A 14,587-nucleotide genomic window follows, 5' to 3' on the forward strand; every position below is an offset into this window, starting at 1 on the left:
TTAAAAGCCTGCAGGACCATAAACAGTGGTGAGAAAGTCTCACAAGCTGTCTGGCTTTAGGCTTGAACTGCTCACATGTTTTCTGCAAGTTTATAGCTTCTGAGCCAGTCTCTCTCATGTTTCTTTTCTTCTGTGCAGCTGTTCTTCAGAAGGACAAGCAGCAGGTTTCAATGCACGTGCCCTCTGCCACTGAAAATGAGCCCCAGACTGTTATTTGCAAAGCTGGGAGTAAAGGGAGGGAGAGTAAAAGGACACAAGACATGAAGGAGGCTCAAACATTAAGTACCACGGATATTTTGTCGAAGTTCTACCATGTAATAAAAGGTGGATCAGTATGCAAGAGGGGAGATTTCAAAAGAACTGGAGCACAGAAATCCCCACATACCCAGCGTTAACTGGATTTGACAAGGAAAAAGGTCTGAATTTTGGCAAAGACGCTTCTTGCATAGTACTGAATAGTCCTTAACTACTGCAGATCGTTCACAACAAGCTATTTCTTTGACTGAGCTAATATTAACTTTGCTTTATCTTTACTATGCTATTTCAGTCAACAAGATCCAGCCATTATTTTGATAGGATCAAAGGCGCTTCACAGAAGTAAGGTGCACCACTGCGCATTGAGGACTGCAATAATCATCGTAACAGAATGACACCAGGTAAGATAGTTAGAAATGAGTTATTTGAAAATCCCAGTCCGTGTTTTCCAAGGTATGCATTTTAAGGTGGTAATCATTAGACAAAAAAAAATCCCCCAAACAGCCCTGAGAGTAGAACTAGATCCATAGCTCTGTCCTCTAACTACAAGGCTATCTCCACCACCAGAGCATCGCCAGTCATTTGACCCGGACCAAGAGAGCATTATACAGGGAAAAGGTGCCTGTGTCCCAGAACAGACACTTCTGAGCACACACAGACGACGATGCTCAAAGTCCAGGTCAAAACAGAGACACCAGACTTTTGGGAACCTATGTGGTTGGGCAGTGCTAGAAAGCAGGCAGGGCATACCATTGGAATTACATGAATTTTACATGTTTGTATCTCACTTTGGTCTGTAGTTAGGTGAACAAATCTTACAACTAACAATAATTATGTATTTGGTGTACGAAATGAAGCTTTCTGCATGGATTCGAGTACTTTCCTGAGGAAGCAAAAAAGTAAGCTACACATAAAACAACATTCAGGAAAAGATGTTTTCTGATTTAGTTGACAAGTTGTGTTTTCCTAAGCTAATATTACACATTTCCAACAAATTTCCTACATAGCTACAAATGTTATACTAAATTAGCATTTATTAAAGATAATAAAGCTACAAGGGTTTTTGTTGACTGCAGGATTACAGATTTATCTCTTTCCCAGGGCAAGTACAATATCATTAGTTATTTCCTTTTCAACTTTTATAATACTTTGTCCAGAGTAGTAAAATTGTCATTTCATTTTTACAGGCTGGTTCACAGATAAAGTAGAAATCAACTAGTTGCACAGTGTGTTTTGCTGAAGAATTAGCCCCATATAAGAATCTCAGTAGTTAAAATAAATCCAGCTGCTGGTTACTTGTAGGCAGAGGAAATTACAACAGTTATGTTATGATCTATGATCTTCCATTCGCAGATCTAAATGGAATCTAAAAGATAATGGTTCAGCAACAAAAGCTGAAGGTCAACTCCAAGCAAATCACTTGACTTTTTAAAGGGGTTTATCTAATGCATCATGCTGCATATACCTCCTTCTAACACTCAAATATTTTGCAATTGCTAGCATTCACAAACCATTAACAGGCACCCAAAATCCGAAGCCAAACACTACTGTAATAAAACAGGCTATATAATGTAAAAATGTATTACCGTGTTAATGTAAAAATGCTTTACATTGCATGACACTGAAAAACTTCTCTACTCAAGGTCAAAACAAAAGGTCTGTTTCCCATTTAAGAACAAGCCCTTGCAAGAGATGGTGTTCACTTGCCAACTTTCATAAAAAAGATTAATCCACAACATCAATATGAATATAATTTTTCATACTAAAATACAGATTTATTTTAAGGAAGTGGATAATATTTGTATTACATTTTATAGGCCCCTATAGTTACATCTGGTCCTTATTTATTTAAATTTTATTCAGCTTGCATAATATTTTTGCTTACAGTTATATTCTCTAAGATCAGAAAAGCTAAAACCTGAAAATTCAATGGCACTATTCATTAACATTCCTTCGGTCTGCAGTCATAGACATTTGCAAGCTCTCCTTTGATTCTGAAATAATAAAACTAAGGTAATAAGATGTTTAGTGTAAAAATATATGACTTAAGTCAGAATGATAGAAAGAGCTATGTTTCTATGAATCACATGCCAAAGCAAACCAAAGTTTTTCAAAAAGTATACATGCTCATTTTAGAGGGAATAATAAAACACAGAACTACATATTAAAATGTGAACTCTCTCACTCTCATTATTTTATTAAATAAAAAAAAAAGAGCGAATTTACAGTGTACAGTGCATAACACAGGTTATAAAGAATGCATAAGATCCTGAATGCATAGGACACAGGAAGCCAAAAGCCAGTGGCTTCAACCAGCAGCAAGCAAGATACTCCTGAAGACCATTCTGACATGTCCTACTGCTTTTGTATATTGTTAGCTTAAATTTTATGGTTGATTTACACTCCTGGAAGACACCAACTTCTTCAAGCAAGGCAGTGCTATGCAAGCTAGCCATACAGTCAGCTAAACCCTTGCCAAAGATCCATCAAATACATGATTTGCAAAACTTACTACTCTAATTCCCATTTGTGATAACTCATGTACAAAGCAGTTTGGTTTTTTCATGCTGTTGTAAGCTAACGTCCTTCTGGAATTATGATGAATCCACCAAGTTCATTTTAACATTATCCAACCAAGTGTCAAAGCAATTCCTCACAATTTCAAGCTAACTGCATTTACCACTCTGTCATTAAATTGCCTTCTGTTTTATAAATGTGGGCGATGGTTAAGAAGGGATTGCATTTTTTTCCTCTCCCAACCGCAAACTTCTCCTCTACAATACCCAAGCCACGATTAAAAACTTAGGACTTCTATTACCGTTTTTCATTCTATTGTTCCATTCATTGTGCGATAGACTTAACAGCAACAGTATCTATAGCCAATATATTGCTGAAACCCTCCCGAGGTCAATATCTTGCTTTTCATTTGTAGTTAAAAGGTAAGCATATTCCACTTAAACCAGTTTCAGTCTTAGCTGCACTTGATGACTGTCTACAAAGTTGCTCAGACCTCGGCTGTCTATATCTGATGAAGTTATTTTTGCCTGAATCTAAATGTAACTGAGGTGGGAGGGAGGGAAGAAAGCGTAACCAAGGGAGAACCTATTTGTTTAGTAAGACAGAAGTCACATCAGTCCTCCTGTTTAGGTAGGTCCCCACTGCTGACTGCAGCACAGCACAAAACAGAGATATCAGTCTTGGCTTCAGTATCAGTAACAGCCTGCTCTTGGCAGCGTGGAGATCCTAGCAGGGTAATTAGCCCTCACAGCTCCAGGGGCAAACATCGGGTCTTGAACAGCTGCAATTTAAAGTCACAGTTTTCTTGATTATTCCCTTGCCCTTCCTTAACAGATGGGGTTTATGCAAGGTATGACTCACCTGGACTGACAGAATGAATCTAAATATTCTTCTGTCAAACTGCATCCCCACCATTTCGAAGCTCCCCCTGCTCCGCCGCAAGCCAGAAAGCCTTCTGGGCTAACCGAGGTGATTAGAAAAGCTTTTTCCTCTCTGACTCCGGCGTTACCAGCTCTCACACCAACTAGTGTTAGCTGAGCGCAGGCATATTCTGTTACTTTTTGGAGCATTGCTGAAGTGTTCCAGTTCCCTGGCTTTGTGGATCACTTTATTTTACAGATGGAGTACCTTAAAGTTTGTTAAGTGCCTTAAAAATGCTTTTTATTAAAGTCAGCTGAAAGCATAAGTAAAAAAACCAAAATTATTTACCAAATTCAAAGTAGACAACCCAGTATAAAAATTCTGCACAGGAGTTTTGCTGTTGTTTTCAATAACAAAGACACAGGATAAAGTACGCTTCTTTTCTTCCTTTCTATGTAAGGTTCAGATAATGACCGCCTTCTAGTTACTCCACCTCCAAAGAGCCCCTAGGTTACTGCTCCTGCAATCTTTTTTTCTTTTAGATCATAGGTGCCTCTTCAGTGCTTAACTGTGATTTCAGGCCCCAGCTGAGCCTCTGCTCTCCTCCCCCAGGGTTTTCTAACTCTGCCTGGGGGGAATGTCCCCGTACCAGCCTCCACCAGCTTTGAAACCACTGAATCCCCTCCGGCATGTCTGAGCGTCTTAATCATCCAGGCAGCAAATACAGAGTCAATAACTACGAGTAATCAACTCAACCATTACTAAATTATTCAGCTGGAAGCAAAACAGTGCTCCCACCTACTAAGAAAATGTATCTTAGAGTAATGCTTTTTCCACGTACTGCCAAGAATAAAATCCCTGTAAATTGACAATCCTGTTTTATAGAAAATGGTTCATTGCAAGTTGCTAACTGGACAGGACATCGCAGCATTCACCCACTCTGAGGTGATAATGGGGTTCAGACGATTTAACCCCACGTGCCAACTGGAGGAGTACCAGGACGCCCTTTTTTCAAACAATTCCTTGATGCCCCGTTCTCAGATGATTTAAGAAGAAAACCTCTCAGAGACTTTCTGGCAAAACAGTTTCAGAGGAAAAAGCCCATTACTTGAAACTGAAATTATTTGCCTTGAAAAAACTTATGCAGAATGCAATGAATCAAAAGCAGAACAACCGAGGAAAATTTCCTAAATTTATGGTGGACAACTGGACTACCTGGCGCTGCCAGTCCTCTAGCCTGCAGGGCCAGTTATTCTTCCCGGACCCGCGCGGTCCCAGCCTGTCCAGCCCTGGGCCAGCTGGCCGTGCCAACGCTGGCTTGTCGCCGTGAACGCCCAGGTCTGAAAGCTGAAGTCCATGTCTAAGAGTCACGGCTTGTCCGGGCTCGGAGCCGGCAGCCCAAGGACGAGGGTCCTGCCCAGCGCGCTGGGGTCTGCAGAACCTGCAGCTCTCGGAGCTGCTCCGCAGGCGTTGCCCGAACAGGTCTGCCACCTTCATGAATCCCGGGTGCCCCACGGCTGGAGCGGTTCGGGCGTCCTGGGAGCACCGGCAGCTGCCGAGTGACAATGACCCCCCTGTCAGGTTTATGGCTGCTATTAGCAGTGGTGGAGCTGACAAGCATTTATATACAATTCAGCAACCGGGGGGGGACGAGAGGGCAGGATGGTGTCCTGGGGAGCAGAGTTAGAGCCTCAAACCTCCTTTTGGGATGTTTCTGAAAACACTACTTTTTTTTTTTTTTTTTTTAAATTCCCACTCTGAGGTTACTTTTACAAGTTTGATTGGACTACCACCAAAAAAAAAATTAAAAAAAAATCACAAATTGAAAGCCCTGTACTTCAGCCAGCTCCACTCTGCAGTTTAATTGCTTTAAAGCAGAGGCCATGTGTTGTGTTCTCTCAGGGGTACATGGGAAGGTGAAATGAAAGACAGTGAAGAAAAAAATAAAAATAAAAATCAACCCTTAGAATAAAATGAAATAGTACCGCTTAAGGGCTATAGCAGTCTAAAGTCTAAATGAAGACAGCTCTCAAGGACAGTCCTTCCTTCCCTGTGCCTCTTCTACAAGGATGTCTTTCCAGCTGATGCTCTCCTGCTCCCCTAAGCACATGGCCACAGTCTTTGCTTTATAATACATGCAACTTGAAAGGTTTTGCAAGTTTAATGGGATGGACATCTTTTCGACAAAAAACATTTCACAGGGGTTAAGACATCACTTTCCAACCTCCTGAACAAATTAACCTCCCGGCTCACAGGCTGTATTTTTCAAGTCTCTACTTGGTGATTTCTGATGAGATTCCTAAGGTTATGACTTAAAAGTTGCACTCTATATTTCATTTTGAAGCGGTGCGTCCCTTTAGCGGGCTGCCAGATTTATTATTCCAAAAGCTGGGACTGTACATCATGTCTTTAAGAAAGATCCAAAATATTCTGAAGTGAGCTTTCCCGTCACCTGCGAGCTGCTGTTGTGCATCAGTGTTGACTACCAGCACTCAGTTAAGCATTTTTAGATCAAGTGCATTTTAATACCACATAGATGAGGCCCTTATACTCTTGCCATAGCCACCTTAGATTTGACAAGTTCTACTGAGGAGCAGCCTCCCTGTATCCCATGTACTGATAAATTACATCTGAGATCCTAGGAACTGGGGTTCATATTCTTCATCATTTCGTAGGCACTTACACTCCTGTGCAGGTACAAAATAGTTACCCCAGTAGAAAAAGGAGGGAGAAATGGGTGTCAATGCCTTGTTTTCTCAGAGGACAAAAAGGTAAAAGAAGTCTCTGTAGCTACACAGCACACACAGACTCTGCTCCCGCAGATTCACCCCATTCTGCCATGCCTTTTCCCATCCCCGATGGAGCACATTTCCATGGTCCCGTCGAGGCATCTCACCTCTATCGTCTGTGTGTGCCATCTGAACTACAAGGGTATAAAAGACAGCATCCCTACTTCATGCCTGCAGAGACAGGCTACAAATGGTGCTATTCCCATTCTTCCTGACTTTGATCTGACAATTCCCATTTCAAAAATAGCTAAAAAACTAAACCCAAACTGCTGAAACCAATTATAGCTTCATTTTAATTCCTCTGAGCTGCAGAAAACAGTGGGTCTTGGATACACAATTTCTGCCACACGAGACCTTCAGAACTGATGAACTTCTATGGCACGTAAGCACAAGTACATAAGCGATGAAGCTGTAAGATGTCCATCTATATAACTGAGTTAAAAATGAATGACAGAGAGCAAGACAAGATAAATCACTCAGCTCCATGTACCTATTTTGTTATATTTCCTCTCTAATCCATGAAACTCAGAAAGACAGAAACTTTCCTGCAGTCCTGAGTAGTATTTTCTTTTAGTCCTCCTCATTATGTTATGTGAACTTCATTTCGACCCTTTAACAAAAAGTTTTCTGACTTCATGACAAGAAAGAAAGGCATCAAAATAATTTGGGGGAGATCAGTAGTACAAAGTAGACAGAGCAATGATGATCCCACAAACTAAAGACACAACTATGAGTACCTGTTTTGAGGAGAAGGGTTTGCACACACCGTTTTGGATAAGCAAGTTATGGAGAACCCCAGAGAGGGTCTCTGCACATGGTAAGCTATCAGATTAGACTCTGGTCTCAGAAAAGCAACTTGTTTCCTATGAAACAACACTGTTTGCCTTTGAATGAGCAGATTCAGATATACGAAAAGAAACAGGGAATCATTTTTGTAGGTCCTGTAATGTGAGGATCAGAAATGTGGGAAGTCAGACCTCCCTCCCTTCATGAATTTCAGTTACTGCAATCAAGTGCATAGATTTTTAAAATAAATTCCTAGGAGGACACTTTAATAAATAAACTAATGAAAGTATAATACTTAACCAAACCCATTTACTCAATTTAAAGAATAAAATCCTTTGCATTTTTCTCATCTGCTCTGTAAAGCAGATATTTATAATTTTCATTTATTTATATTAAAATCTCTTGAAAGACATATACCAGATTGCGTCTGACAGACTGCCATGTATTATTTCCAAATTCCAGTTAAATGAAAAAGCAGAGATGACTAATGCTGAACTTCTTATTTGAATTTACTCAACACTGAGGAGCTTGACAAAAAAGGGACTGGGTACAAAATAGCACATGGCTGGACAGAGTGAAAACCATATAGACTGATTTAACTCTTCAGCATAAGTCAGATCTATCTCCATGTGAAACAGAGCAATTCATCCAAACTCTACAGAATTGGAGACTTGGATAAATGGGACCAAAAGCTGAACCTTTGCCAATTGCAGCTTTAATACTATAAAAGATACAGCCTACATTTTGCAAAACAAAACTTTCTTTTTCCTTTCGACTTCCTCCATTTTTTTTTCTCCTTCTTTTTTCTTGGTATGGAAAAGGATTACTACATTGCAACTGACTGTAGCTGCTGACACTCACAGCACTTCATTGCTTAATGATGCACCACCATGATATTTTCGGGAACAACTGCGTGTAACAGAGCAGCTCTATTGCCTTAAGTGTCTCTGCGGCAAGGGATTCAGGAGACCCAGTAAAGACACCTCTGCAGCACACTTGTTTACTGAAAGAACTGAATTTGACATTTAAAAAAACCCAGTCTGACATTCTGTTAGATTGTAACATAGCATCTCTTAAATGGAAAGTGGAGTGGAAACAGCAATAGCAGAGGCAGAGAAGGGCTTAGCATAACCAACTTGCTGAGTTTACACTTGAACTGATACATTTTAATTTAGCTGAGGATAATTTTTTTAAAAACAGCATAGCCAAGAGCAAGATTAACCAAAAAGACACAGAAAACAATAAAAGATTACCTTTGGTTTACCTCTGTTCAGCAAGGGCTTTTGCTGGCAGTGAGATAAATCACAGTTTGTTTAAACAGCTACTAAGCATTTATGCTCTCAAGACAGAGGCGTTAACCTTGCTGAAGTAGCTCTACCTCTGTGACATTAATTTCTAGTCCAATCATTCTGGTAACTTACCTGCTTGAAACTCTTAATTCACATTGGTTAAAAAAAATGGTTTATTTGTAAACTCTGACCATAGCAGAAAAGCACTCCTGAAACACAAACCTTTCAATTTAAAAGGAACAGAGAACAACTGATCTGATACAAGGCAAAATTATCCATTTGTTATTGGAGATTGTAGTTCCTGGTTTCTCCTCCTGTACTGAACAATTAATTAGAGCAATTATAGATTAATGGCATCATTAGTCTCTATGTTTTCTTTCTCTTTGTCTCCTGTTCTTCAACAGAGACTGTAAATATTGGTTTAACAGAAACTCACCAGTGGAGTGTCTTTCCCCCCGACGATGCTGAGTCCTAGGCCTGACCGACCCTTAGATATCTCTATAGTCATCTCCTGCCCCGGAACTATCGGACATGTTGCTGGATCCACAGGCAATGGAGGTGGAAGGACGCCTAAGAACATGAAAAGGTAAAGAAATAAGTCACACTATTCAATGAGAAAATGAAAACCATCAAAGGGATCATATGAGAGCAACTAATTAAGCTCTCGTATTTTGCTCTTCACCTTTGCCAATCTAAATCAAACTAGAAGACTACTTTGACTCACTTCTGAAGTCTCTAAATCAGAATGACTCTAGAGTTCTGGGAATAAATGTTCAGAGTAAACGTCTGGGACAACATCAATTCAGTTATAACCTATACAATTCAGATCACGATGGCAAGGTGTATTCCATTCAGGACAGATAAGGCCACGTTCCAGCACGGTGGAATGGACAGGGTGTCCCAGACTGCCTTTCCTTCTATTCTAATTAGAAAGAGAAACAATGCCGTTGTACATAAAAGTCAAGAAAAACAAGCAAAGACACATTCAAGCTCTCAAAAATTGTAAAATGAGAGAAAAATATGAACACTTTATAAAATTAGTGGAATAGGTCATTGGATGTTCAAAGAAAAAGATCTCAGCAAAAGTTATCTGGAAAAAACCCAGAAAAAGTCCATCCTGGGTTAGGTTACTAAATATACACTATATTGGTGGAAAAAATAACTGGTTCATACTACGGCTGGTGACTTCTGCCTCTGGAGAAAGATAAGTAGGTGCTGGCACCAGGGATATCTCCTGTAAGCTGACTGGTACTTTTGTTGAAGATTTGGATTGTTTGATCTGGTTGAGGACCTAAAAAGCAAAGCAGAAGCAAAAGAGATCAGTTATCAATCACAGAAAGGCATGTTATGTGTTATCATTAGTTGTTGATTATCGTACCTTACTAAATCCACTAAGTCAATAGAAGGGAAACAAGCAATAAGCATAGATGAACTCAAAACATTCTCTTCGTAAATAAATGGAAAATCAGGATGACCGGATAACTGTGCTTCCAGAAATGCTCATGAAGGAAGTAGGGACAGGACTTCACCTTTCTCAGTTGTGCCTCTCATACCAAATAATGTGGGTTTGTTGTTTTTGTTTTTTTTTTTTTACTTTTGAACAACAAAGAACATCCTTGACATTAGACTGTGTGACTATTTCCACATACTTAAAGAGAAACAAGTAAGTTTTTTAAGTTTCCACCAAGAAAATTATTTTAATGTCTCCCCAGTTAACCTGTTCCCCCCATAAATCACTCAACCTTCAACTAGATCAAGCCACCAGAACCTCCCCTTATTGGTTAACATAAACACACATACATTTTCCGGGAGCTGCTCCTCCATTTCCTGCTGCTCTGCCACCATTGATTTGTCAGCTTTACATTTCACATCCTACAAAGTCAAAAAAGAAAGCGAGGTGTATTGAAAATGTCTCATGAGCTTAAATAAAATATCCTCCAAAACTCAAAATGATGATTCTAGGCAAACACAGATATTTCTTCATGTAAGTACATTTGTAGCACAACACACAGCCGAAGCCCAGAACTTGAAAGAGGAAAAGCTAGTATGAATACAGGGAATATCAGGAATTATTAAAAACACACCCAATGGTTTTGAAGGCATACTGCATAAGGAAGGGATTTTTTGGGAGGAGATTATCACACATGGTCTACATTGTTCCTGAGCAATATGAAGCTCTAAAGAAGAAGGAAGCGTGTCTGGTGCGGCGACCAGCACAGCAATTCCCACGCTGTGCGGAAAAGTGCAGGTATCTGTGCGCCGAGCCTCTAGCACACAGGTAGCTATACAGACCCCTTGGTGCCTACAGCAGGAAGGGCTTCAAAGTCATCTCTTCTCTCCTTCCCCCTCCCTTTTTCAGTAGTCCTCAGCAGCACTGAGCACGCTGCCAGCACTTAAATAAAGTAACTGCTCAAAATGCATCATCCAGCCTCATTAGAAATATCTCAAACAATGGCACTTCAATCACGGGCTCCACTTGTATCCTAATTTCTTTCCATACCCTTGCAGTACACTAAAAAATATTTTTTCTCTTCTACTTCTACAACTGCTTCCAGATAGTTACAGTGTCCTCCCCTTGTTAGCTCTTAGCTGAACTTAGCCACTTTGATCACAGTACTAGATAGTTATCTTAGCCCATGTTAAAAAAACCTGATAAACAGCCTAGTTTTCAGAAAAGCTGAGTACCAACTTCAAAAGATGACAGAGATATTCTGCATCTCAAAGGAATTTCTAATTAAGATGACAATTAATATATTTAAAAAAAAAAAGTATATCAAATTTTAGGTAACCAAGCTTGAAAATACTGCCCTTGTTTCCTGGAGTTTTATTATGTTAAATCATGCCAAGCCCCACAGGCTTTTTTCTTCTGCTTTTTTTCCCCAAGCTTGCAGTAACTATACAACTGTAACTATTATCCAAATGGATAACAAGAAAAAAGATAAAGTGGTGATCTCATTGTATTATCAGAGGTGTCAGGGGAGAAATGGGAAGAGTGCTTTGTCATTTTATGAGGGATTGTTTTAGTGAGCAATGAAAAATTATTTCATACTTCCCTTTTTCATTCTGATATGTGACTAAAATCTGAAACTTCATCTTGCACATCAAGTAAGCACCAAGCATCACCTTGAAATCTCTCTAATCTTCTTCATTTAACTCAGACTGTGCTAGCAGTACCTGAACAAAATGAAAGATTTCCAGCCCCTCAAGCACTGAACTGTGCACTCAGCATTTGTCATAAGCCTGTGACCCAACTTGTTCAATCTAATTCAATTCCCTCAAACCAATCCAAAAGTATTTTTCTGAAGCCCCTTCTCTTTGCCAATGTTTCAAGGACATGTTTTCTGTTTGTGGTAAAGACAGATTATTGTTCCAGGTTAAAATCCTTGAAGGAAAATGAATCCATTCTTATATACCAAACATCAGTTTAATTATCCCACCTACAGGACACTGAATTACATACACTCTCTGCCAGGACACTAATGATGCAAGGTGCTTCAGAACATGTACAATGACTGCTCAAGCTATTTTCACCTTTGTAAAGTTAAAAGTTTTGAGAACATCTCAAAGCCCCATATATGAATTCTTTTCCAACAACACCTCATGGAACGCAAGATAGCTACAGTCCTCAGAAAACCATGACCTCCTATGAGGCCACCTCAAACCTCAGCTAATAAGCACGCAGACTTTGCCTAACACTTCCATTGGCTGCAGTTCAGAAACAGAGTTGTTTTCTTTCCCCCTCTTATCGTCCAAGTCTACAATGATCTCCATTATATAACTTTATACTTTTTGAAGTGATGAAGAAGTGACAACAAAAAGTATCTTGGGAGAGACTGACAAATTTATCAGCAACAAATTAATAGAGAATGATGTGAATTTTTTTATTTTTTTTTTTATTTATTACAGCTGTCACTTGGTGAGACATCCTGCTCGTGCTTTGAGCTGTACATACTTGTGGAAGATCTCTGCTGATAAGCACACACTTTTATTTACTCAGTAAACTTGTTGACTTTTACATTCCTGATTTCTCCTGATATGTGACTGAGAAATTCAGTAACAATGGTTAAGTAGCACTAGGCTCTAGTAGCAACCATCATGCTATGAAAAACAAGGCACTGTTTTCTTTTGCCTCAACAGTCACTAGAAGACTGCAAGAGAAATCTCTTTTCCTCAAAGTAACGAGCTGTCTTGTGCTGCACTGCAGTGCTGAAGTCTTAAGGCCAATATAACTATAAGCCCATTTCCTTCTGCTCAGAAGGGACTGATCACAACCATCAGCATTTCCAAAAATAAGATACACTTAGAAATATTTGCCATGTAGTTTTAAAATCCTGACTGAAAGAAAACTCCAGAATTATGAAACTGGCTTTTGCCGCTATTTTTCATCCATTTATGCCTCTAAACCAAGGGTTGGCCCAACTGAAGGTGTTATGGAATGAGCAGTTGGATCTATAGGCATTTGAATACTTTTCTAAATCCACCTCCTAGCCCTTAACTTTTCAGAATCTATTTATCTAATGGAAAAATCAGAGAGTCACCTCTAAGCAAATATCTATTGAATGAAGGCAGGGCTACGCAGCAGCCAGAAGAGTGACACACTCACTGCCTCCAGGTCTCGCCAGTGACCCGGGACAGGTTGCTTCCCCTCTGTGCCGCAGCGGGGATAATAATACTGGCCTGCTGGATAATGCGTTTTGAATTCCAAAGATAAAAAGTAAATTGTAGCAGCCAGTTGCTGTTACATGAAGAATTTAAGTGGAAAGATGAGATAACTGGGTATGGACAGTGGGAAAGAAAAACTAAGTATTATACTGATGTTCTCCTCACCTAGAGGCTCTCAACAAACCCATGCTTTTGTCTTCTCTTACCTTTCTGCCATTGCCCTGTTCTGGATAACTCTTTTTCTTTTTTTGACCTTTCAGTCTAAAATACTTTAACTTCTACCCTTTGCCTCCACAGTTCCTTTCTTTCTTGCTTCAAGCTTGAAAAGAAGCTGCTAATATATTCTGGGTTCCCTATTGTTCCAGTGGCATCTTCCCATCACACCTATCTTGGATTGCTGCAAATTTAAATTTTTTTTTTCCATTAAATTTGCACTTCCTCTAATACCTTTCAAAAAGCTGCACAGCACAATATTCTACACCAAGGGTTAATTTTTGTACAATACATTTTATATATTTTTATCCACTTCAGTCTGTGAGCAGTTTTTCACATTACCTTGTAATCCCTCAAAAGTTTCTTGCCAAGATGAGCAAGAACAACAATAAAACCAGGTGAATTACAGCTGTAAATACATACAGTAAAACTCTGATTCATCTATATTCCAGCACATCAAAGGAGGACTCTGCACAAGGCTACCAAATACAAATAATCCAACTTTTTTGCAATCCAGTAGGAACACAAACCAATCCATTTTACATGGGTGGTTAATTCTGATGCTTGAGTAGCACAAAACACTTCCAAACTCTTGGAGTTCATAGACTCATTAATCAAATACTTACTAGCTATAGAACATTATGTATATTCAATTCATAATTGCAAAACCCAGGACACTCTGCAAAAGACATGATGGAGCAGGAAGAAGACATCTAAGAAAAAAATAATCCAGAAATGTCAGGTTTCCTTAGCTGAGGACAGCACACACAAACTGTGCACGCGCAGCAAGTCTCAGCCAATGCACTACTTGAAAAAGGAGTAGGCTGTTGGACAAAAAGACTCTCTCAGCAAATTTTATGTACCTCTAGGTTAGTCACTCTTCAGCATGTTTAGTAGTCTTCCATTTTAAAGTTTTAACACGGAGTCCAAAAAAAGAGATTAGAGCTGCACCCTGAAGGACTTTCAGATTTCTGGTAATGCACAATCCTGACATATTAAACAACAAAAAACTCCATGTGTATCAATGAGAAGTTCAGTATTTATTACAGTGCACACTGACAGTACCACATTAAACCAGAAGTTATGGGCTTGATGTAGAAATTACTGAGAGTAACTCTATAGCTGTGCTATTCAGGAGGCAAGACTAGATTATGATAATAGACATTTTGGCCTTAGAATTTATGAAGCTATGAATATAAATAAGAATATGATTTA

The 14,587-nt window shown here is 39.4% G+C and overlaps 1 protein-coding gene across 10 annotated transcripts in view; it reads right to left on the bottom strand.

Moving 5' to 3' along the window:
- Positions 1-14,587, bottom strand: part of PATJ (PATJ crumbs cell polarity complex component) — a 156,919-nt gene that overhangs the window by 25,868 nt on the left and 116,464 nt on the right. For all 10 annotated transcript variants that reach the window (XM_069788566.1, XM_069788564.1, XM_069788563.1 and 7 more), the window contains 3 exons: positions 10,298-10,369; positions 9,671-9,788; positions 8,934-9,067 (listed from right to left, as the gene is read on the bottom strand). In XM_069788566.1, coding sequence (XP_069644667.1) covers positions 8,934-9,067; positions 9,671-9,788; positions 10,298-10,369 — 324 coding nt within the window. The remainder of the gene's footprint in view (positions 1-8,933; positions 9,068-9,670; positions 9,789-10,297; positions 10,370-14,587) is intronic.

Source organism: Haliaeetus albicilla, chromosome 8, assembly GCF_947461875.1.
Source record: "Haliaeetus albicilla chromosome 8, bHalAlb1.1, whole genome shotgun sequence".
Taxonomy (NCBI): Eukaryota; Metazoa; Chordata; class Aves; order Accipitriformes; family Accipitridae; genus Haliaeetus; species Haliaeetus albicilla.